The sequence below is a fragment of the Syngnathus scovelli genome, chromosome 10, assembly GCF_024217435.2.
Source record: "Syngnathus scovelli strain Florida chromosome 10, RoL_Ssco_1.2, whole genome shotgun sequence".
In the NCBI taxonomy this organism is placed as follows: domain Eukaryota; kingdom Metazoa; phylum Chordata; class Actinopteri; order Syngnathiformes; family Syngnathidae; genus Syngnathus; species Syngnathus scovelli.
The window spans coordinates 11,804,436-11,829,046 of NC_090856.1; the positions used below are offsets into that span (position 1 = coordinate 11,804,436).

The following is a 24,611-nucleotide window of genomic DNA, read 5'->3' on the forward strand; positions in this document are numbered from 1 at the left end:
TCGCCCGCTTTTCTCTCCTCCCAATTTCAACTTTGGGCGTCGACACCCGCTTGATGAGCATGTGTGCCGATGGCGCGTGATGTCTTTGGCACGGTCAAACTCCCGGCAGATTAATTATTAGTTGGATGTCACGCCAAGATGAGGCAGACGAGGCGGAGCGGAGCACTGCGACGACATGTCTGCTGACACGCAAGGTGAGCGCAGATTCTGTGTGTGTGTGTGTGTGTGTAACATAAGTAGATTTATACATACTGTAAATTTCTTTTTAGAACTCATTAATAGCGAGTTCAGGGTCCTAACAGCCCAGCTTCATTCTCCAGGCTGTTAGGACCCTGAACTCGCTACCCCCTTCTGCGTAGCGTGCTGCACTTTTGCGGTATTTTCTGGAATGTCTGCTGTACGCTCACTTGCTCCTTTTTGCTCCTCTTATTTATGTAATTTATTCATTATTTATTCAGCACGCTGTTGTGTACTTGATTGTCTATTGTCTTGATATGTCTTGTCACCGTGGGATAGCGGGGAACGAAATTTCGGTTTCTTTGTGTCTTTGGCATGTGAAGAAATTGACAATAAAGCTGACTTTGACTTTGATATAACAACTTATTTATAACAAGGTACAAGTGTACACGCTGTAAACATGTTTTTAGAACTCTTTTATTATTATAAAAACAATTATAGCAAGGTACAATACTGTAAATATGTCTTTAGAACTACTATTATTTATTTGTTGTGTTATTTATTCATTATTTATTCAGCACGCTGTTGTTTACTTGATTGTCTATTGTGTGCCATGTCTTGTCACCGTGGGATAGCGGGGAACGAAATTTCGGTTTCTTTGTGTGTCTTTGGCATGTGAAGAAATTGACAAAGCTGACTTTGACTTTGATTATAACAACTTTTTTATAAAAAGGTACAAGTGTACGCACTGCATTATTTGCAGTTATGTGGGCACTCCCTGCCTTCTGCTGGCATGTGGTCAACTTTCATGCCATAATTCCTCAATTGAGAATTTTTATTTAGATTTTTGCGGGGGTGGGGGTGAATCTGCGATATACTGAAGCCTCAAGAGATGAACCGCGATGTAGCGAGGGATTGTTGTGTGATACTTTTTTCTCAACCTGTTTTTCTATACTAACGTTTTTCCCATTGGGTTTATTTTTGTCCTCTTTGTTCTAATTGACCAAAACTGATGACTGTGCTGTTTGGCGTATGTTTATTATTTAATGACATGTCACGGTTCAGAAGTCCAAAAGGTCAAGTACTCGACCATGAGACGAGCAGGCGTGCGTGTCTTAGGACGAAACAATACCGAACGAATGGGACAACATGATGATAAGGATTTTTACATGCGGGCGGGGGGTGGAGTTTGGCCCCGAGTTTCAAAATCTTGTTCGGCCGAGCATTACGCGTTGCTTCCTCGGCACGCCGTCAGGGGAATCCCGCGCGCCAAACTGCATGCAGCCAGCCATTCATTCTAGCGCAATCCTAAAAGTCCCAATGATCGTCACACACACACATCTGGGTGTGGTGAAATTTGTCCTCTGCATTTAACCCATCCCCGTGTGATTTTGATCCATCCCCTGGGGGAGAGGGGAGCAGTGAGCAGCAGCGGTGCTGCGCTCGGGAACCATTTGGTGATCTAACCCCCCAATTCCAACCCATGATGCTGAGTGCCAAGCAGGGAGGAAATGGGTCCATTTTTATAGTCTTTGGTATGACCCGGCTGGGGTTTAAACCCACAACCTTCCAGTCACAGGGCAGACATTCTACCACTAAGCCACTGAGCTGGTAAGCAACCTGTTGTAAACAGATGATGTTTGTTGTGGCCATTTTTGGCAAGCATCACACGGCACTGTTTCAGAAAGGTCAACTGAGTCATGTGCAAATGTCAGCAGCGAGTCTTTTCTACTCTGAAGCTGACCTTGGCTCTTGCAGAAAGCATCCCAGGTGTCGCCATGGCAACACCTCCCGGACCGGCGGCCACGGAGACGGCCGACATCGTGGTGGTGGTGATCTACCTGCTCCTTGTCATGGCCGTCGGAGTCTGGGTCGGTGCGCTCGCACGCGTGCACCCTCACACTTACACTTATTCCACTGGTCAGATGAAATCGAGTAATTCTCCCTTACTGGACTGTGTCAAATCCTGCACTTATCAAACGTAAGCGACCGGCGTTTAAAGGGTTAAAACTCTCCTTTGTTCCCGCCGCTCTAATGCAGCTCTTATGGGGAGACGACAGTAAAATAAGCTAGGGGTGAAGAGACTCGTCCGAGTTGCTAACCGCCTCTAAGAAATTAATTCTGAAGTGTTAGGTTACGGATTTTAGTTATTGATCTGACTCCAAATTGCGATCAACACTTAACACATGAGTTGCTATGTCCCAATCCACACTGGCGCACCTAACAATTTTTTGAGTTCGTTCTGTCAAAGAGAAGACCAGTAGATCAATCAGACCAAATTTACCAATTGTTTATTCCTGACAAAGCGCACTAATACAGGCCTGGGTCCCGGGTCCCTCACACTAAAACTCGTGCGTTTTTGTGACCACCAAAAGACGACACATTCTTCCGGGTTGCCCAGTTTTGAAGAAACAATATGAATATTAAATCATGCAAAACATTGTGAGATGATTGGTCGATGGCCATCTCCTCCCCGTGTCTGTGTTATTGCTGAGGTCAAGCGGTTGGGTTTTTCCCGCGAAGCCCGACCACCTGGACGTGATGTTCTCGTTTCTCACCGACCTTGAGGTGTTCTCGTCCGGTACTCCCTGTCTGGGCCTATTCCACAACACTTCGAAGAAAACAAGTTCATGCTTTTTGCCTCCACATTCTTCGCCACCCACCAATCCACACGAGCACTAGATATTAACACAACTTTAAAAATATGTTTGCAAACTGCCGAAAGCACATTTCCCTTTAGAAGGAATCAATTTAATCTTTTCAGGACACCAATCCCGCTAAAGTCAAGCGACGCTCGTGTGGGGTGACTAAGGTCAAGACACGGCGTCAGAATGACGGCGTTCAAAACGGGTCTCTTCGTGGATTTGGGCTTTTGTTAAATCTCTGATATATTTAGCTGTCTTTGTTAAGACCGCGGAGATTCGTTAATCTACACTAGCGCACACCTGCACGTAGCTAAGCTTAAGATAACTATTTTGAACCAGATCTGACAATTCACGATGTTAAGGATTAAAGCTGTCTTCACTTTAAAAAGAACTGAACGGTTTACAGTATGACTATAATAGAGAGACAAAAGAGATTTAAAGTTCTAAGAATCAAAATAATCAATCAAAATTAAATGATTATAAAGTAGAAATTTAATGAATAAGTAAGAAAAATAATCACAAGTCTCAATTGTTTGAACAAACAACAATAATTCCACTCAGAGCAAAATTATTCAGTCTCGAAGTTCTCCTGAAAACTCAAAAAGTAGCAAAAAGAGGACAAGAGACAAAAAGTATAAAATGCTATTTGGTGGAAAAGTCGACTGATCAATTCGCTTTTGTTCCAAAAATCCAAAGTCTGTGTAAAAAGATAGGCCTACCTTGAGGAGAAAGCGCTCTAATATGGCATCTCCCTCTTGCTGCCACAGGAGCTGATTTCCCCTCTCCTATCTTGAAATTTCGAAGACACTAGGAATTCATCTTAGTAGATTTTGGTCTGATCTCAAAAAGAATGAAAAATCTATTATCGTCTGAAGGCGTTCTTTGCTCCGGGCAGCTGCTGCTCTCGTTCGGAACAAACCTTTTATAGCACAGGTGTTAAACTCACGGCCCGGGGGCCAGATGCGGCCCGCCACATCATTTTATGTGGCCCGCAAAGAGAAATTGTGCATCAAATTTGTGTGTCATTACTAGAATTGCAAATTGTCTTCACTTTTAAGATATATATTTTTTAAATATTTGACCAGTTTTTACTCGTCTGATTTGAAAGCAAGTTATTTGTCAGTTTGTTTTGTAGCTTTTACTGTATATAATATGAGGTGCTCATATATTCATTTGGGTTGACAGTCATAATGGCCCTCCGTAAGAAGCTATGACTACAATGCGGCCCGTGAAAAAAACGAGTTTGACACCCCTGTTTTATAGGCTGTATGTACGTCGTATGACAGTATTCGTCCATTAGGTAATATGTTGTCCTCATATGACTCATATGCTTCTAGAATAGACTGCAGCTGCATCCTGTGACCTCTGGGTCAGGTGTGCATGCGTTATTGCAGTTTTGATTTCTATGCAGTATCCTGTATTTGATTTAAAATAAACCACTGCTGCATCCTGCCAGGCCTGGAGGTGACCTCTGGATCAGGCTCATGAGTCATCTGCAGTCCTCCACCAAGTAGTATCATTATTAACGTTACATCCTGCCTGGGGCAGATGAGATGACCTCCGGGTCAGACTCATGTGTGGGACCCAAGGCTTCCAGCAAGTGGTATCACTATTAATTAACGTTACATCCTGCCTAGGCCTCAACCAGATGAAGTGACCTCCAGGTCAGACTCATACGTGGGACCTAAGCCATCCAGCAAGTGGTATCACGATTAACGTTAATCCTGCCTGGGCCTCAACTGGATGAGGTGACCTCCGGGTCACGCTCATGTGTGGGACCCAAGCTTTCCACCAATTAGTCATCCCTTGCTGTCTCTTTGTCCTCACTCAACCCTCAATACATTAGTGTGTAAATGGAACAACAATGTAAAATACATGTTGGATATCTATTATACATTGCAACATCAATACTAACACATACATCTTGTCTCGGAATGATCAACTTAACACATAACCCATACTATGATCATCGATACTCCTTATGCTAAATACTGTATTGGCCCCAATATAAGACGACCCCGATTATAAGACTACCCCCTCTTTTCCAAGACTCAAGTTTGAGAAAGGACTTTTTGAACACCAAATTTGATTTTTATACAGAAAATAACTACATCTGAAACAAATGATTATAACAATATATTCGAGAAAAAAAGCATATCATTTTGCCTGATTCAAATCACGTAAAAACTGTCTATCACATCTTCATATCTGAACATTTAAATATGTAAACTAAAGTGCAATTCCATTTGTAAATGAATGGCTACTGGTTTTTGAAATATAAATAAACCAATCTACTGTGATAAAACCACAAAACTGCAATAACTGCATTAACCATCAAAGTGAAATCTAACTGTAGTCTTGAAACAAATCTGAATAAGGAAAAACATTGCAATAAAATAATGCAAACTGCTACCGCTATTGTTGGGGAGCCTGAAGACTGTATTGGCCCTATATATATATATGTCATATATATATATATATATATATATATATATATATATATATATATATATATATATATATATATATATGAGGGGTGTCAAACTCATTTCTTTCGCGGGCCGCATTGTAGTCATAGCTTCTTTGGGAGGGCCATTATGACTGTCAACCCAAATAAATGTATGAGCACCTCATATTATATACAGTAAAAACTGACAAATAATTCGTTTTCAAATCAGACGAGTAAAAACTGGTCAAATATTTAAAAAAAAAAGATATTAAAAGTGAAGACAATTTGCAATTCTAGTAATGAGACACGAATTTGATGCACAATTTGTCTTCGCGGGCCACATAAAATGATGTGGCGGGCCGTATCTGGCCCCCGGGCCTTGAGTTTGACACATGTGATATAGGGGGTTGGCTCGGATGGTTATGCTCTTTTCACCCCCGGGTGTCGGTCAGAACACAGGAGGGAAGACGTCGTTCAGTTTCGATTGCTTTACTGAATGTCAAAGACGGACACGATCACAGCAACATACTCAGTCGATGATGAGCGCTCCGGAGCTGTCAATCAAACGGCGCGCACACGAAACAAACCGCGATCGGACAAACGGCACAACAGTGGACAGTAGTAATGAAATGTATAAACTTACTTTGTGTCAAAGACGCACACGATCACAGCAGCATACTCAGTCGATACCAGCAACCTTTAACTTACCGCTGCGCAAAAGTGAAAATGGCTATAATGTCTAGACCCTGAATATAAGACGACCCCCACTTTTTCAGTCTTATTTCAATGCAAAAAAACATCGACTTATATTCGAGTCAAAACGGTATGTTATTGTCTTGCTTAAATTGTTACAAATTGTATTATGGTGACGCAAAATTATATAAAATAATCCAAAATTGTGTGTTGCTATTGTTGGGTTGACAACATTTATCTGAAATCAAACGTCTTCCTCTATTTGATGTTTTGGTTTTACTATTTTTATTTATTTTTTCTCACATTAGTGGCCTTTCATGGCTTCATTGTCTGACAATCATACTTGCGGCCTCAAGTTTGGTAACTCATTTAACGTATACTTCTCATCCCCTGATACATTGTCAGTAACACTTTGACGGCCCCCCATTTTAATCAATTTAGTTCAACATTTAAATCATAGGGATTTCTAAAGATGGAATGTTTTTTTAGTGCAATAACAACTTTCTGAGGTAATTCCTGCTTCGACCAGTTTTCTGGTGAGGAATTCCACAGAAATTCGCCATTTCTTCCCACCATGTTACATGCAGCACAATAGCGAGTGATACGGGCTACCATTCACACACATTCACACCGCGGAATTTTCTTAACACAACGAGGTGTATTTCCGTCTACAAGTTCCATCTGTAGACCAAATTCCTATCACTTGGAATTCACAACAAGGACTCCGCCGTCCTTACCCGGGTACCCTTTTTCTGGGGACTAAAATACCCCAACCACGCGGCCAACGAAGAGGTCTCACCGAGTCTCTGAGAGATTTCTTTTGAAGATTCCGTCAATCATCGCTGCCGAGAGGTGCTGAACCGGACGCCGGCCTGGTGGATGAACATTGCTCCCCAGGGCTTTCCTTCAGGCGTCCTGTGACCTCTGCCGTGCACGGATTCGGCGTCTTCAACATTCCTCGGATCAGCGAGCAGATTTTCAGGAAATCCCGGACGAGCCCCCAAGAATGTTGGGTTGACAACATTTATCTGAAATCAATCTCAGAGGCGGTAGGTCTTTTTGGCTTAGCGTTTTCTTCTGCGCAGAAGGGCGCACCCCAGACACACGCAGCAAGTGTGGCTGAGATCCGCGCTCTTCTGAGTTTAGCCGTGCCTTTTATTGAGAAAGAAACAATTGGGCAAGTGTACATGATCGGGTAGGTTCCCAGGCAGGAAGTACATTCCATAGTTATATCTCATTACCACAGAACAAAGGGGATACTCTTATGGACGGAGCAGTATGGACGTCTCATGACTATTAGCTTAACAAAGACGTAGTCTTAGTGGCCCTGGGAATACATCCCTGTGCCGTACTCATGACTTCAACTTAAATAAGACCTCTGTCTGCTTCAGCCATCCCATGACAATCTCATGATCTGAACATGTCTAGCTAACTATGGGGCTTATTGTATAGCGCGGCTAATGACTGGAGTCATTAGCCGGCCATATGCCCCCAAGTCATTTTCACGAGGCTAGATGGTCACATACTGCGGAGAATCTTGCACACAAAAGTAGTTACATAGAATCCAATGATAAAAAGTATATAATTTCCAACAGCTATTGTGGTATATGGTTTTTGTTGCTTCGCTGGTCTCCAAAAAACACTCGGTGGTCGGTGGCTGGTTCCAGACAAATGAACACTTCAGGGACACACGGCTGATTGGGAAAAGAGTTTATTCAACCGATGTCAGAGTGAAGTCTTTCCAAAAAGTTGAGTGGCCCCAAGGCATGGATGTAAAAAGCCCCCCCAACCTCTGTCAGGCCCGTATCTTTTATACCTGGCAAGGAGCTGATGTCATGGCTTTGTGTACCAGCTGCGGTTTTCAATCTACTAGTTTACTTCAGTCCTAAAAAGGAGAACTTGACCAACGCTGTTGGTGATTGACGACAACAGCCACTTTACCTTATTATAGGATTGCATACATTGCTGAAACTGAAGTCTCCCTGACCAGCAAATATAGAATAGAATTATATCACTGACGCCAGGTGGACATTCTGAGGCTACCTACAGAAAATAGAGGGGATTCCAAATTACACTTCACTATGCGTAATGCAGAACAGGTCGTGTCAATAACAATTTAACTACTGATCTACTCTGTCAGGTCAATTTAACTTAGTACCGCACCTAATGCAGTGTCCAAAAAATCTTGTTCTCAGGCGTCCATGAAGGCCAACAGCAGCACAGTCGGCGGGTACTTCCTAGCCAGCCGATCCATGACGTGGTGGCCTGTGAGTACGACTCCCCGGAACATGGACCCATCATTCCATCCATCTATGGCAGGGGTGCTCAATACGTCGATCGCGATCAACCAGTCGATCGCCAAGCTACTACTGGTCGATCGCATGACGTTTAAAAAAAAAAAAATGCTGTATGCTACAATCCAGCCCATCGCTTGATTGACATACAGGTAGGCCTGTCGGGAGGCAATCACAGTGAACCGCACATGCGCAATAGACAGTGACTACAACCCCTCACCGCAGCATGTTTAACGGACGCGCACACACAAACCGCCGAAGTTTACAAGCTTTTTTCTTTTAAACAAAAGAAAGTTTATGACCATCAAAAATTAGTGGGGTTGCTGGACCAAGTAAGAAGCCAAAAACGTATCACTTTTATACGGAATGGGAGTTGGACTTTTTTCTCACAATGTCATTTTCTAAGTGCGTTACAAAAATACACGCACTATATTATTTATTTATTTATTTATTTATTTATTTATTTATTTAATTGTAGTGGGTAGATCGTTGTGACTTGGTCATTTTAAAAGTAGCTGCTGAGCTGAAAAAGTTTGAGCACCTCTGATCTATGGCATTGTTCATCTTGCAGATTGGAGCGTCCCTGATGTCAAGTAACATTGGAAGTGGCGCCTTCATCGGCTTGGCTGGAACAGCAGCGGCTGGCGGCCTCGCTGTGGGCGGCTTTGAGTTGAATGTAAACAAAAAAAAAGCGGAGGGGGTTCAGGTGGGTGGCTTCTTCTCTGATCAGGCCTTCCTCCTGCCGTGTGCATGTAGGCAGTGTGGGTCTTAGTGGCTCTGGGCTGGATCTTCATCCCGGTGTACGCAGCGGCCGGGGTGGTGACCATGCCTGAATACCTGGCCAAGCGCTTCGGAGGACGCAGGATCCAGATGTACATGTCCATCCTGTCCCTGGTCCTGTATATCTTCACCAAACTTGCTGTAGGGCACGCGCTGCGCGAGTGCAAACAAACATGTGGTGGACATTTACGCGCTTGTGTTGCAGACGGACTTTTTCTCCGGTGCGTTGTTCATCAAAGTTTCCTTTGGCTGGAATCTGTACTTGTCCACCGCAATTCTGCTTCTGCTCTCGTGTGTGTACACCATGGCAGGTAGACACGGGCAACACGTGACGCATGCTGCTTTTTACATGACATTCTTTGGGTGGGGGTGGGGGGGGGGGTCTTGGCCGTCCGGCTGGTCTCTTCCCCAAAACTCACAATTTCTCAAAGTCCCACACTCTCAGGCATGCTAATTTAAAAGCTGAAGAGGCAAAAGACGAGACTTGGCATCTCCAGTTGACTTGCTTAACATGACGTGCTAACCATGCGGCGTGCAGGAGGTTTGTCAGCGGTCATCTACACGGACGCCTTCCAGACTGTTGTAATGGTGGGCGGAGCCTTCACGCTCATGTTCATCGGTAGGACGCACGCGCGTACTCACGCCAATGCGCACAAAGCGGCAGTAACGCCTGTGTGTGTGTGTCTGTGTGTGTGTGTGTGTGTGTGTGTGTGTGTGTGTGTGCGTGCGTGCGTGCGTGTGTGTGTGCATGTGTGCCATGCAGCGTTCTCCAAAGTGGGCTGGTACGAGGGTCTGATGGAGGCCTACATGTCATCCGTTCCCGCGGCCACGGTGATCAACACCACGTGCCACCTCCCACGCGCTGACGCCTTCCACATGCTGCGAGACCCCGTGTCCTCCGACCTGCCTTGGCCGGGACTCATCTTTGGACTCACCATCATCGCCACCTGGGTGTGGTGCACCGATCAGGTAAGAACACTCTCGGCCTTGCATGGATCAAACTCGTGTGTTGTTCTGGCTCACGACAAAAGTGCGAAGCATGCAGCAAAATTCAGTTTTGGTTTCTGCCCCCATCCACGGGGCGTCCCAAAATTTCCTGAAGATCGCCATCCGGGCCTTCTTGGCCCAATGGGGCTTGTCACAATTACCCCTAAGTTACTATTTTTAGAACAGCGAACTGCGCATGCGCCGTGGTGGGACAAACACAAGAGCCGCTGAGAAGGAAATTATATACAGTCAAACCTCGGTTTTCGACCACAATCCGTTCCAGAAGGCGGTTCGAGAAGTGAATCGTTCGAATTCCCAATCTATTTTTCCCATTACAAATAAAGGAAAAAATTTTAATCCATTCCAAGACTGAAAAAAACCCTTTTTTAAGCATTTTTTCATTTGCGCATTTTTGTCCGATCATGCAACAGCAGCGCACCGCCGAACACGCAACCGTATCGCGCCGCCGACCGCTCAACTGCACCGCGCTGGTCGCATTATTGTGACAGAGCTGTCGCTGAAATTTAGAAAATATTTTTAAAGTCCTGATGTGCTTTCCAAAATTTGAGTGGACCTCAGTGCACAGGGAGCTTAATTTTGTCCAATCGCGCAACTGCAGCGCGCCGGGTGCTCACTGTCGCATTGCTTTAAGAGCGTCTTTGTGTTTGAGGATGGCTTTACTGCTCCCACTTGCTTTCTTTGGAGGCATGATTAGGGGTTAATACATTCCTCAAAGTAACGAAAATACAATAACAACGAACGGAGTCAGTCGGCATCCGGGTCGCACGGTCGGGTTTACTCGGGTCCTCTCGGCTCATCTCGTGCGGTTCGACCTCCGAATTTTTGTTCGACAACCGAAGCAAAAAATCTCGAACGTTCGAAAACCGAGGTTTGACTGTATAACCATATTATCAAATGTAATGTTTCAGTCATGTCTTCTTTACAACGACATGTAATTTTGTATATCCTGTGTTATTGTACTTTACTTTAGTTCAGGGAATAGCATACTAACCACTATTCCAGGATGAAACCTAAGGATCAGGGCGACCTGACCATCAGACATAAAGTACACATGGGCCAGGGACAGTACAGAAGGAACAAACAAACATGTTATGGAACTGGGATTGAAGTCCTCTTGCATCCTCTTCCCCTAACAGCCGCACAGGTAGTGAACAACTTGAGCGCAAAGGACCAACTAGCTAGTTTTTATCAGAAATAACATTAATGGACCTATCATGGTTACAACCAAACACTGCTGCTTTGGTGCCTGCCGGGAGGGGAGTTTTCTTCATATCTTTTCCAAGGCCGTGGATGAGCCGAGAGAAATGCTTTCGCTGGGTATAAGCTTTTAAACGGCAGAGGTTTGAAGTAAATAATGTCACCAAACACAGATATATCAGGGATGAGAATCTTCCGCAGATCCGCGGATTTCCGTGTTTTTTTCTGTCGGAAGTATCATTTTTGTGAATCGTGTGGATCCGTTGAGAAATGTTTTTTTTATATGGGACTGCTGACAGCAGTATTGCGACAACAGCCGCCTTATTTTCGGCAGGATTTTGGCACTACTTTCGTCACATCATTTGCCTACTCGTTTGCCTAATTAGCAAAAGTTTTAGCCAGCATGGCGACCGTTTTAGAGAAAAAAGACGAGGATCGTGCCAGGGAAATAGACAAGTCGAACGGGATCAGGAACTGCTTCAGATGGGCATGGCTCGAGAGCAGCGTCATCTTGCAACTCGGAACACAGTCTGTAACCACCTGCCTGACGGAACATATCCGTAAATTAGATAGATAGATAGATAGATAGATAGATAGATAGATAGATAGATAGATAGATAGATAGATAGATAGATAGATAGATAGATAGATAGATATTGCAAAAAATTAACAGTTTTCATCCAAAGGAAAAACTCCAGAATTGATTGTGTCATTTTGATCTATTGTATTCACCTTGGTAGCCCACCAAGCAGGGATATATTTTTTAACAAAACTGTTGAAATTGAGTGATAAAATTAATGTTTTTGGGGTTGCTATACTGCCAAAACCCAGGGGTTTCCAGGGAGCTTTGCCCTCTGAGCCCCCTCTGGAACGTTGCCCCTGGCTCCCTGTGGCCCCAAATGGGCTCCTGTGGGTCCTGTGGCCCCCAATAGGGGCCTGTGGCCCCTGGCCCCCTGCAGCCCCCAATGGTAGCCTGTGGCCCCTGGCCCACTGAGGCCCCCACTGGGCCCCCCAGTGGAGCATGCGGCCCCCAGACCCCAGCTACTTTTGAGTATTTTTTTTCATTTGCCATTCTCATCCCTGATATATGTATATGCTTTCTGCATTTTGTCGATGGAAATGGGCCAACGAGGTTAGCTTGGTTAGCTTGCAGGACCTCACCTGAGTGAGAGAGCTATCACACAATAACGCTTACCTCTCGACTAAAACGGCTTCAGTTGACTTTAAGGTCTCTGCATGTCAGAAAACGTTTAGGTTGTTCCACACTATGTTTATCGATCAATTTTCAGGAAAGTCAGCAACACGAGGTTACCTAGCACAGTGGTCCCCAACCTTTTTTGCGCCACTGACCGGTTACGTGTCAAAAATATTTTTTGAAGTGGTTTTGTCTTTTAATGCAGGATGCTTGGTCTCCATGAGCCAAAGCAGTTTTCAGGCTTCTTTGCTTCATTAGCTAGCCTGTCGCCGCATATTATGCAGAGTGGGCTTGGCGCGTCAGAATCACTTGTGGTGATAAATCCATATTTTAAGTAGGACTCCAAAAATTTTCTTTTGAATGCAGCTTTCCTTTTCTTAGAAGTCGCAGCCTCTTCTTCTTCCGTCTCCTCATTGGGCTTTTTTCCCTCTCCGAAGAAGCTTTCCAAACATCTCTGTTTCTTGCGAATATGAATTCGCTTGCTTTGCGGGCTCGACTGAGGTGAAATGTCTCGTGACCTGAACTGACGGATGTAATTGGGAGTGAATCGCCAATGTTTTTATATTTTTCAAAATAAATTCATACTCATTTTTTGCCCCCTCCGCGAGTCGTCACCTTATCGTGGTGGAGGGGTTTGCGTGCCCCTATGATCCTAGGAGCCATGTTGTCGGGGGCTTCATGCCCCTGGTAGGGTCACCCATGGCAAACGGGTCCTAGGTGAGGGGCCAGACAAAGCACAGCTCACAAGCCCCTTATGATGAGTGATATAAATGGACTTAGTTTTCCCTCGCCCGGACGCGGGTCACCGGGGCCTCCCTCTGGAGCCAGGCCTGGAGGCGGGGCTCGAAGGCGAGCGTCTGGTGGCCGGGCCTTCGCCCATGGGGCCCGGCCGGGCATAGCCCGAAATGGAAACGTGGGTCCCCCTTCCCATGGGCTCACCACCTGTGGGAGGGGCCGAAGGGGTCGGGTGCAATGTGAGCTGGGCGGCAGCCAAAGGCGGGGACCTTGGCGGTCTGATCCCCGGCTGCAGAAGCTGGCTCTTGGGACATGGAATGTCACCTCTCTGGCTGGAAAGGAGCCCGAGCTGGTGTGTGAGGCAGAAAGATTCCGACTAGATATAGTCGGACTAGCCTCCACACACAGTTTGGGTTCCGGTACAAGCCCTCTCGAGAGGGGCTGGACTCTCTTCCACTCTGGAGTTGCCCACGGTGAGAGGCGTCGAGCAGGTGTGGGTATACTTATTGCCCCCCGGCTGGGCGCCTGCACATTGGGGTTCACCCCGGTGAACGAGAGGGTAGCCTCCCTCCGCCTTCGGGTGGGGGGACGGGTCCTGACTGTTGTTTGTGTCTATGCACCAAACAGCAGCTCAGAGTACCCACCCTTCTTGGGGTCCCTGGAGGAAGTGCTGGAGAGCGCTCCTTCTGGGGACTCTATCGTTCTACTGGGTGACTTCAATGCTCACGTGGGCAATGACAGTGAGACCTGGAAGGGCGTGATTGGGAGGAACGGCCCCCCTGATCTGAACCCGAGCGGTGTTCTATTGTTGGACTTCTGTGCTCGACACGGATTTTCAATAATGAACACCATGTTCAAACATAAGGGTGTCCATGTGTGCACTTGGCACCAGGACACCCTAGGCCGCAGTTCGATGATCGACTTTGTAGTCGTGTCATCGGATTTGCGGCCGCATGTTTTGGACACTCGGGTGAAGAGAGGGGCGGAGCTGTCAACTGATCACCACCTGTGGTGGGTTGGCTCCGATGGTGGGGGAAGATGCCGGTCCGACCTGGCAGACCCAAACGCTCTGTGAGGGTCTGCTGGGAACGTCTGGCAGAATCTCCTGTCAGGAAGAGCTTCAACTCCCACCTCCGGCAGAGCTTTTCCCACGTCCCGGGGGAGGCGGGGGACATTGAGTCTGAGTGGACCATGTTCCGCGCCTCCATTGTTGAGGCGGCCGACCGGAGCTGTGGCCGTAAGGTCGTTGGTGCCTGTCGTGGCGGCAACCCCCGAACCCGCTGGTGGACACCGGCGGTAAGGGATGCCGTCAAGCTGAAGAAGGAGTCCTATCGGGCCGTTTTGGCCTGCGGGACTCCGGAGGCAGCTGACAGGTACCGGATGGCCAAGCGGAACGCGGCTTCGGCGGTTGCTGAGGCAAAAACCCGGGCGTGGGAGGAGTTCGGTGAGGCCATGGAGAATGACTTTCGGACGGCTTCGAGGAAATTCTGGTCCACCATCCGGCGTCTCAGGAGGGGGAAGCAGTGCAACGTCAACACTGTTTACAGTGGGGATGGCGTGCTGCTGACCTCGACTCGGGACGTCGTGAGTCGGTGGGGAGAATACTTCGAAGACCTCCTCAATTCCACCTACACGCCTTCCATTGAGGAAGCAGGGCCTAGAGACTCTGAGGCGGATTCTCCAATCTCTGGGGTCGAAGTCACTGAGGTAGTTAAAAAACTCCTCGGTGGCAAGGCCCCGGGGGTGGATGAGATCCGCCCAGAGTTCTTAAAGGCTCTGGATGTTGTGGGGCTGTCATGGCTGACACGCCTCTACAACGTTGCGTGGACATCGGGGACAGTGCCTCTGGATTGGCAGACTGGGGTGGTGGTTCCCCTCTTTAAGAAGGGGGACCGGAGGGTGTGTTCCAATTACAGGGGAATCACACTCCTCAGCCTCCCTGGTAAGGTCTATTCAGGGGTGCTGGAGAGGAGGGTCCGTCGGGAGGTCGAACCTCGGATTCAGGAGGAGCAGTGTGGCTTTCGTCCTGGCCGTGGAACAGTGGATCAGCTCTACACCCTCGGCAGGATCCTCGAGGGTGCATGGGAGTTTGCCCAACCAGTCCACATGTGTTTTGTGGACTTGGAGAAGGCGTTCGACCGTGTCCCTCGGGAGGTTCTGTGGAGGGTGCTTCGGGAGTACGGGGTGCCGAGCCAACTGATAAGGGCGGTTCGGTCCCTGTATCACCGATGCCAGAGTCTGGTCCGCATTTCCGGCAGTAAGTCGGATTCGTTCCCAGTGAGGGTTGGACTCCGCCAAGGCTGCCCTTTGTCACCGATTCTGTTCATAATTTTTATGGACAGAATTTCTAGGCGCAGCCGAGGCGTTGAGGGGGTCCGGTTTGGGGACCTCAGCATCGCGTCTCTGCTTTTTGCAGATGACGTGGTGCTGTTGGCTTCTTCAGGCCGTGATCTCCAGCTCTCGCTGGAACGGTTCGCAGCCGAGTGTGAAGCGGTCGGGATGAGGGTCAGCACCTCCAAATCCGAGTCCATGGTCCTCGATCGGAAAAGGGTGGAATGCCCTCTCCGGATCGGGGATGAGATCCTGCCCCAAGTGGAGGAGTTCAAGTATCTTGGAGTCTTGTTCACGAGTGAGGGGAGGATGGAGCGTGAGATCGACAGGCGGATCGGTACAGCGTCGGCAGTAATGCGGACCCTGTACCGGTCCGTTGTGGTGAAGAGAGTGCTGAGCCAAAAGGCAAAGCTCTCAATGTACCGGTCGATTTACGCTCCTACCCTCACCTATGGTCACGAGCTATGGGTCGTGACCGAAAGAACGAGATCTCGGATACAAGCGGCCGAAATGAGTTTTCTCCGCAGGATGTCCGGGCTCTCCCTTAGAGATAGGGTGAGAAGCTCGGTCATCCGGGAGAGACTCGGAGTAGAGTCGCTACTCCTCCACGTTGAGAGGAGCCAGATGAGGTGGCTCGGGCATCTTATCAGGATGCCTCCTGGACGCCTCCCTGGGGAGGTGTTCCGGGCATGTCCCACCGGTAGGAGACCCCGGGGACGACCCAGGACGCGCTGGAGAGACTATGTCTCTCAGCTGGCCTGGGAACGCCTTGGGATCCCCCGGGATGAGCTGGATGAAGTGGCTGGGGAGAGGGAAGTCTGGGAGTCCCTCCTGAAGCTGTTGCCCCCGCGACCCGACCCCGGATAAGCGGAAGAAGATGGATGGATGGATGGACTCATTTTTGCTAGCTTTGCGGGCTTGGCTGGGGAAACATGTCACGTGACCTGGACGAGCGTCTTGTCCTGAATTAATTGATCGTCGATGATATATATATTTATGTATATACTTTTTTCTGTGCGGCTTGTCGGCCCGGTACCAAGTACTGGTACCGGTCCGCGGACCAGTGGTTGGGGACCCCTGACCTAGCAGGACCTTACTGGAGTGAGAGAGCTATCGCAAAATAAAGCTTACCTTTTGACCAAAAAGGCTTTCTTCCCGCTGACTTTGAGGCCTCTGCGTGTCAGCCAACGTATGAGTAGTTCCACACTATGTTTGGCAATAAAACCGTGTTGGAATTTCACCCCTGATATGTCATCCTCCTCCAAAATGTCCTCAGTCGGACACAATGTTTGTACGACTGACCGCATCCGCTGAATATTTATGAGGGAACGCGACGTCATTTGAGATTAACCCCACTGGGTATTGGCTCACCTCGCCTAAGATTGTATGTCGAATCTCATCTGTCTGCTCTTATCTTGCATGTGCCACTGCAGCGAGTGTAATTGAGTCCAAACCGCTGTGGTACATTCCTTTCCGTGTGCGTGTGTCTTGTAGGTGATTGTTCAGAGATCCCTGGCCGCGCGTTCGCTGAGTCACGCCAAAGGAGGAAGCGTGTTTGGAGCTTACCTCAAAATATTACCACTGTTCTTCATTGCCATGCCAGGCATGATCAGTAGAGCGCTCTTCCCAGGTCAGATAACGCAGATGCACACACGCATGCACGCACGCACCACTGCGATGTGACGACTTGGCGCGCGTGCGCGTAGATGAGGTGGCTTGCGTGGATCCGGCCGTGTGTCTGCGCGTGTGCGGAACTCCGGTGGGCTGTTCCAATATCGCGTACCCCAAACTGGTGGTGGAGCTCATGCCAGTGGGTGAGTAGGATCAAGCGAGCCTCTCCTACATGCACGCACGGCGCTATTACATGCGCCACGCGTGTGCATGCAGGTGTGCGTGGCCTGATGCTCGCCGTGATTTTTGCCAGCCTGCTGTCATCGCTGACGTCCATTTTCAACAGTAGCGCCACTATTTTCACTTTGGACCTTTACCGGCAGGCCCGACCTGTCGCCTCTGAACTGGAGCTCATGATCGTGGGCAGGCAGGTGTCGCTCGATTTTGCGCTGGTGCCGTGTTTCCGTGTGCTTCATTGCGCCTGCCGCCCCTGCAGGGTCTTCATCCTGCTGATGGTGGTCATCAGCATCCTATGGATGCCCATCATCCAGTCGTCAAACAGCGGCAAACTCTTTGAATATGCCCAGTCGGTGGTCAGCTTTCTGGCTCCGCCTATCACCGCCGTCTTCATCTTGGCCATCTTCTGGCCGCGTATCAATGAGCAAGTGGGTCCACCGTCCTCCTCACGGCAGGCGCGCTCTTGCATGCCTTCGTGAGCTTTCCTTTTTGTGCCAGGGTGCCTTCTGGGGCCTGATGGCAGGCCTGGTGGTAGGTCTGATCCGGATGGTTCTGGAGTTCTACCACGAGGTTCCTGCGTGTGGCCAGCCAGACCCGCGTCCTTCCCTGCTGACTAGGGTGCACTATCTCTACTTCGCCATCTTCCTGATGGTGCTCAGCGGCCTGGTGATGATCGCCATCAGCTTGGCCACGCCCGCCATACCCGCCGAGCACGTGAGTCACACGCACGCACAATGCTTGTCAGTGAATCAAGTAAGATAGCAACGACATTCAGCGATGGCGATGAACAAAACAACTTCACTCTTCATTCCGCTTATTGTAATCTGGATCAACCGTAGATACGATTTCCACGGCACATAGCAGAAGTTGTTGAAGTGTCCTTGCCGGGATGCATGCATGTCAGTTGCACAGATTGACCTGGTGGTCGAGACACAGTACGTCGCCTCGCGTGGATCTGAACGCCGAGCCGACGACCCGCGAGCGACCCGACCCGGACCTCGCTGAAGCCCCAGAACCCCCGCCGGCCCCCTTGTGGCGGCGGACGGTCTTACATCTGTGTGGCATGAACGGTGCTACTCGCGCCGTTCCCGTTGCCTGCGGCTCAAAGCTCAACTCTCTGAAGGAGGCTCCGCTGTGGAGGAACGTTTGTAACGTGAACGCACTGCTGCTGCTCACCATCAACGTCTTCCTGTGGGGCTACTACGCGTGAACGCCCGCTGTAGCTTCGCCTGACTGACCTGTTTTGCTCCAAAAGACTTCATGAAATAAGCACTATACGGAATGCACACTTTTATATGCAACCTTGTAAAACGCATGACCCCAACCTGAGACTTTTTTTCCCCAACATGAAACTCGGATGACCACGACATCAAACTTGCACGTGACATGCTATGTACGAAATGAAACGCACACAAGAAGTAATATTAATTGCACGATCACAACATGAAACTCGCTTGGCCAAAACACAAAACCCTCGTGCTTGCAAGTAACAACAAGTGGGCGATGAGCACTGTCATGTAACATGGGGGATGGGGAGGACAGATGGTGCAAAAAGTGAATATGGATTGCTCCCAGGAATAAATTGGCAGAGCTGAAATTCCAAATTTTAGCAGCAGATGGTACACAATTCGAATTGAGAATTATTGAATAAATTGGCATTGTTGAAATTCCAAATTTGTCCAAGAGATGGCGCCAAACCGATACATGGGACCAAAGAGGGCCAAGATAAGCTGAACTAGCGAAAATAGAGATAAACAGGAACACGGGGTAGGATTGTGGGTCATGCACAGAAGCACAAATGTGGTTTTTATTTTTGATTTTAATTTCTTTGCTTGGCTAAAATATATTCTGTAACAGTTTAAGCAATATTATCAGTCAATAGGATCAAGGTGCCCGCTACTGTGAAAATGGTGGTGTGTTAAAAATTGTTTGGAAAGATTGATACAAATGTTGTTTTTATTTTTTATTTTAATTTCTTTGCTTGGCTAAAATATATTCTGTAACAGTTTAAGCAATATTAACAGTCAGTTGGATCAAGGTGTTTCAAGATTTTTTCAAAGTCCCGGGATCTTTGTGTGAGACGCAGGATCGTTTGCTTGGATTAACTTGGATTTACTCAAAAGAATTGGACTGGACAACATTGCATGAGGAACTAGGTGAGGGGAACGACTTTTCTGTATTTACAGGGGGAACAGTCATCGGGCCGTCGGTCCTCTTGAGGCCAACCTATTTCCCTAATTTGGATTTTAGAAATAAGATCGAACTGATCACTCGACTTTATTTCCACCAAAAAATAGCACCCAAATGGTAGCTAGTACTGCTACCATTTAGTGTCCTTCTTTCATGATCTATGTTTTGCAATCAAAGTACTCCGGGATTGAATGATTTTATTTGCACGGGTATCAGTGAGTGAAGTTGTTCAGTTTTTGGAGGAATTAAGATTTGTAATTCTATTTCATGTTTCTTCAATAAATGTGTCTTGTATATATTCATCTAATTCGTTGTGCACCAATTTGTATGCTATGTGCAATCGATTGTTTGGGGTTGATTTGATAATTTGATTAATAGACGGGTGATTATTATGGTATAAAATCGTACCGTAATAAACAAAAATAACGAAGGTGTTTAAATCTGATTATTTGATTTAGTGTAGAATTAAAAGTACTTTAATTGTTCGTTGGGCGCGGGCCCGTTCCTATTTTTGTCGGGCCGCGTCAAAAGTTAGATTGGACAATTTTGGGGATTAAATCGCCTTCATAATTATTCGAGGGATGAGTGAATCTCGTTAAATATTTAATCCGTGCAGACACAAATGAGCATCACCAAGAGCAAAATAGGTTACTAAAATAATAAAGTTAACATGGGTTGCACATTGTTTAAGTGGTTAGAATTTTTTGCCTTCGAGTTTTCATGTTTTTGGTTTGAAGTTTGGTCTGGTTTTCGCGAATTACTATATTGGCCCGAATATAAGACGACCCTGATTATAAGACGACGGTCGTCTTATAATCAGGGTCGTGACAACGGCACAATGGAGGTGGTCTTGAAGCACAACGGGTCAGTTGACTGGGCCAGAGACAGGTTGAACACCTCCGTCAGCTGCTCGGCACAGTTCCTGAGCACCCGGCCGGGGATGCCATCAGGGCCAGCTGCTTTGCGTGCATTTGTCCTTTTCAGTGCCGCGCACACATTGTCGTCCTACAGATGAGCATCAGTTACATCAAGGACAGATGGCCCACCTTGTTTGATGTTTTGCAAGTGAGTAATTGGAATTTTTGTAACAGGTTGGTCAAAACATATTGTGGACTGATAACCTGCATGTTTCACAGGTATACACGCAATGGCACTTTATTAGTTAGACCAGTGTCATCCAATGCAACCAAATCAATAGCTCTCCAAATCAACAGTTCTGCCACAACAAAGCATAATTATCACCTTTCTGACAATATCAACAAATACTGAAAGTGTATAAGCTAAATAGAGAATTTATGGCACAGCTCTTGTACTGGGTTGTATTACATAGGTGTATCTATAATAAAGTGTCTGATGACAATAGACACAATAGATGAGTCACCAGCTCTGTTTTTTCTCTTTTCTGATCTCTGTCTTTCAGGTTTGTGCAGAGTTTCAAAGGATCACCACACTGAATCTTGAGCCAAAATTCATGGCAATGTTGGACTCCTATACACCTAAACTGCTGTCCTTGTTTCAAACAAAGAAAGGTGCTGCAGGAGACAGACATTGGGCACGAATGAGTGTTCTACTTCAGGTATTAAAATCTATCCATCCATCCATCCATTTTCTGAACCGCTTAGTCCCCACGGGGGTCGCGGGCGTGCTGGAGCCTATCCCAGCCGTCATCGGGCAGTAGGCGGGGGACACCCTGAATTGGTTGCCAGCCAATCGCAGGGCACACAGAGACAGACAACCAATCGCACTCACACTCACACCTAGGGACAATTTGGAGTCTTCAATCGGCCTACCAAGCATGTTTTTGGAATGTGGGAGGAAACCGGAGTGCCCGGAGAAAACCCACGCGGGCCCGGGGAGAACATGCAAACTCCACACAGGGAGGGCCGGAGGTGGAATTGAACCCACACCCTCCTAACTGTGAGGCGGACGTGCTACCCAGTGCGCCACCGAGCCGCCTCGTATTAAAATCTACTCTACACCAATTCAATTCAAACTTTACCTGTAAGAATAATACCTCTACCCATCTCATTCACATTTGTCTCCTTTTAGTGAATTACTGTCAATAATTACTTACATCCTAATCAGATAACTTATTTTTATTCTCTTATGATACTCGCCATTCCTCCTATCTTCCAGCCTTCCTTAACAGTTCCTGCTTTTCCCTTAGTTTTCTGTCCCTCAATCGCTCACGTCCTCTGCACATTTTCCACATTTACTACGCTAATGTAAATTTGATTGAAAGGTTTAACATCGCCCCCCCCCCCCCACACACACACACACTCACACAAAAAAAAAACTTTGCTTAAATGTGTAGTAGTGTATTTAAATAGTTCTTGAAAATAATGTCTGTTCTGCAGAGTCAAATCCCTAGTCATCAGACACGTGAGGTAGTCATCAGATGTCTCATGGGCCATCTTGGAGAAGAAGCCAGTGAGTTGTTTAAGGACTTTGAGGTTAGTATAATAAAAACTAAAATGTAATCATGGCAGATCATTGTAATCATGGTTGCCCATTAAGTTGCTGCAGTACAGTTTGTTGTTTCCTGACTGCATACAAATTTCACCGCACCCAGTTGTGTGTGTGACAATCATTGGGACTTTAACTTTAACTTTTTAATGTCCAACTATGCTCTTTTATGTTACGAGGTGTTTTTTGTCTTGTGATATGCAGGTTGAAGGTGAGCTCTAAACGTTTTTTTTTCTTTATAATGTCTGCAGGATGCTGCTGCAAATGTTGAAGAGGAGGTGGCAGGGGACGTCATGAAAATCCACCAGTTGCAAAACCCAGATGGGTCAACCGATTTTGGGATTCTGATTGAAGGCATTATTGTCCTCAAGAATCTTGGGGATCTGAGCAGAGCTTGCTGCTATCTGTTAGGACTGGCCTACACATTAGATCTGCGATACCCAAAAAAACTCAAATGGATTTTTGAGGTATTTTAGAAGTCACTACTGGAGCTGGACTCTGCACACCTTTCCATTAAGGTTCAGAAACTCAAAAATTATCTCTGCATGTAGCTGATGGTTATTGTTCAGTTAAATATTCTAAAATCTAAATCTAACCAGTAAATCTAACGTGATGTTGACTTAATGTTTAAAGAGTTATGATTTCAGTAGTTGTTGAACTGGTGTTGTTGGCTTTTCTAAAACTTTAATGTACCGTAATTTTCGGACTATAAGTCGCGTTTTTTTCCCCATAGTTTGGGTGGGGGGGCGACGTATACTGAGGAGCGATTTATATGTGAATTTTTTCAAAAATTTTCAAAATTCGAAAAAAAAAAAAGTTAAACTGCAATAAACGAACCGCGATGTAGCAAGGGATTACTGTAATTTGAATTTCAAGTGACGTCAGTGGCGCAGCGCGGTGGTTGTTTGCATAAAGGACAAAGATTCGATCACGGGATGACGAAGATGACGAAGGGCCCCACGTACTACCGGTATCATTAGCGGCTTTGTTTGTAAGTGACACGGTGGACCAAGAGTTTGGAGTGACACAGAAGTTTTGAAAAACTATTATGGCTTTTACGCACCCCCGGTCCTACTCTACGGAGCTCTCTTTCACTTCCGTGGATTGAAGTCGGGGGCCGGCGCTCGGCCGGGTGGCTGTCCAGGGACGGTGGATGGGGCTCGGACATGGCTTTTACGCATGCCCGGTCCTACTCTACGGAGCTCCCTTTCACCTCCGTGGATGGAAGTCGGGGGCCGGCGCTCGGGCGGTTGGCTCTCCGGGGACGGTGGATGGGGCTCGGACATGGTTTTTACGCACGCCCGGTCCTATTCCATGGAGCTCTCTTCCACCTCCGTGGCTGGAAGTGCCACCTCCAGGGATGGAAGTCCATGCCGCCACACACCTGGAAGTCGACGCCGGTGCTTGGGGCCGTGTGGTGGTGAACTATTTATGTTATAGTTATTTGATATATTTTATTTCGTATAGCAACTTGTATATGTTTTTATCGTTACAGTTCAGTACTTGTTGGCTCGTTGAACTCTTGTTTTGTTAAATAAAGAGACGTTTACCAAACCCGCATCTTTCCTTGTACTTTGTTAACGCTATAACATAGTTATATACTAGATCTGTGGAATAACGACGAGGCTGACGTCAGGGCGCACGCGCGGCGTTATTGACAAAGGACGAGGAATTTTATCGATGAATTTAATGATTTGGAGTGACACAGATGGTTTGATAATGTTGTTTATATGATAGTTATTTGATATATACTTTATATATCGTTATATGGGTCTGTGGAATATTTACAATATTTAGACGTCAGCGGCGCAGCGCGTACGCGGCATCGTTTCCATAAAGGACGATCGATGGATTTAATGAATTGGACTCACACAGATGGTTTCATAAACGTGTTATTTATGTAATAGTTACTTAAATAACTCTGAATGTTACGTCAGGCCCGTTCTCAGCTCTTCGTTTGTGTTTATGTCACGTTAGCATACCTATCGTTTAGCCTGTTGTTGCTCGTTTATCTCTGTTCTTGGTGTTGGATTTTGTCTAATAAATTTCCCCCAAAATGCGACTTGTACTCCGGAGCGACATATATGTTATTTTCACGTTATTGTGCATTTTATGGCTAATGCGACCTATATTCCGGAGCGACTTTTAGTCTGAAAAATACGGTAATATATATTTGTTTAAAATGCATTTCAGGAAGAGGCAATATGTTTTTCTCGGTTCATTTTACCCAGTTTTTATCCCAGAGAGTTAAATTCAGCTGTTTATTTAGAATGGATATTTTTATATTATTTGTAAAGAAAAAGTCAAAGTCAGCTTTATTGTCAATTTCTCCACATGCCAAAGACACACAAAGAAACCGAAATTTCGTTCCCCCCTATCCCACGGTGACAAGACATGGCCCACAACAGACAAACAAGTAAACAAGTATAACAACAGTGTGCTGAATAAATAATGAATAAATAACACAACAAATAAATAAATAAGAGGAGCAAAAAAAAGGAGCAAGTGAGCGTACAGCAGACATACCAGAAAATAGCGCAACAGTGCCGCACGCTACGCAGAAGGGGGTAGCGAGTTCAGGGTCCTAACAGCCTGGAGAAAGA

The 24,611-nt window shown here is 46.7% G+C and overlaps 1 protein-coding gene across 4 annotated transcripts; it reads left to right on the top strand.

Annotated features, from left to right (window-relative positions):
• Positions 1-60: 60 nt before the first annotated feature.
• On the top strand, positions 61-19,849 carry slc5a9 (solute carrier family 5 member 9). 4 transcript variants are annotated; one of them, XM_049730255.1, is made up of 14 exons: positions 61-194; positions 1,936-2,048; positions 8,160-8,231; positions 8,830-8,934; positions 9,015-9,179; positions 9,244-9,349; positions 9,577-9,657; positions 9,802-10,007; positions 16,999-17,134; positions 17,211-17,318; positions 17,392-17,542; positions 17,612-17,780; positions 17,851-18,066; positions 18,257-19,849. In XM_049730255.1, the coding sequence occupies exons 1-14, from the start codon at positions 176-178 to the stop codon at positions 18,560-18,562; spliced, it is 1,953 nt and encodes a 650-aa protein (XP_049586212.1). In that variant the 5' UTR covers positions 61-175; the 3' UTR covers positions 18,563-19,849. The 4 variants fall into 4 exon arrangements, with proteins under 4 accessions (XP_049586212.1, XP_049586192.1, XP_049586202.1 ...); XM_049730235.1 differs by having other exon boundaries at positions 17,392-17,780; XM_049730245.1 differs by lacking the exon at positions 1,936-2,048 and having other exon boundaries at positions 64-194; positions 17,392-17,780.
• The last annotated feature ends 4,762 nt before the right edge of the window (positions 19,850-24,611 follow it).

Excerpts from the sequence above, each read along its gene's own strand:
- slc5a9 (XM_049730235.1), top strand. Across the intron at positions 8,232-8,829 it reads GATCCATGACGTGGTGGCCT|ATTGGAGCGTCCCTGATGTC; the intron begins GTGAGTACGACT and ends TTCATCTTGCAG. Across the intron at positions 10,008-16,998 it reads GGGTGTGGTGCACCGATCAG|GTGATTGTTCAGAGATCCCT; the intron begins GTAAGAACACTC and ends TGTGTCTTGTAG.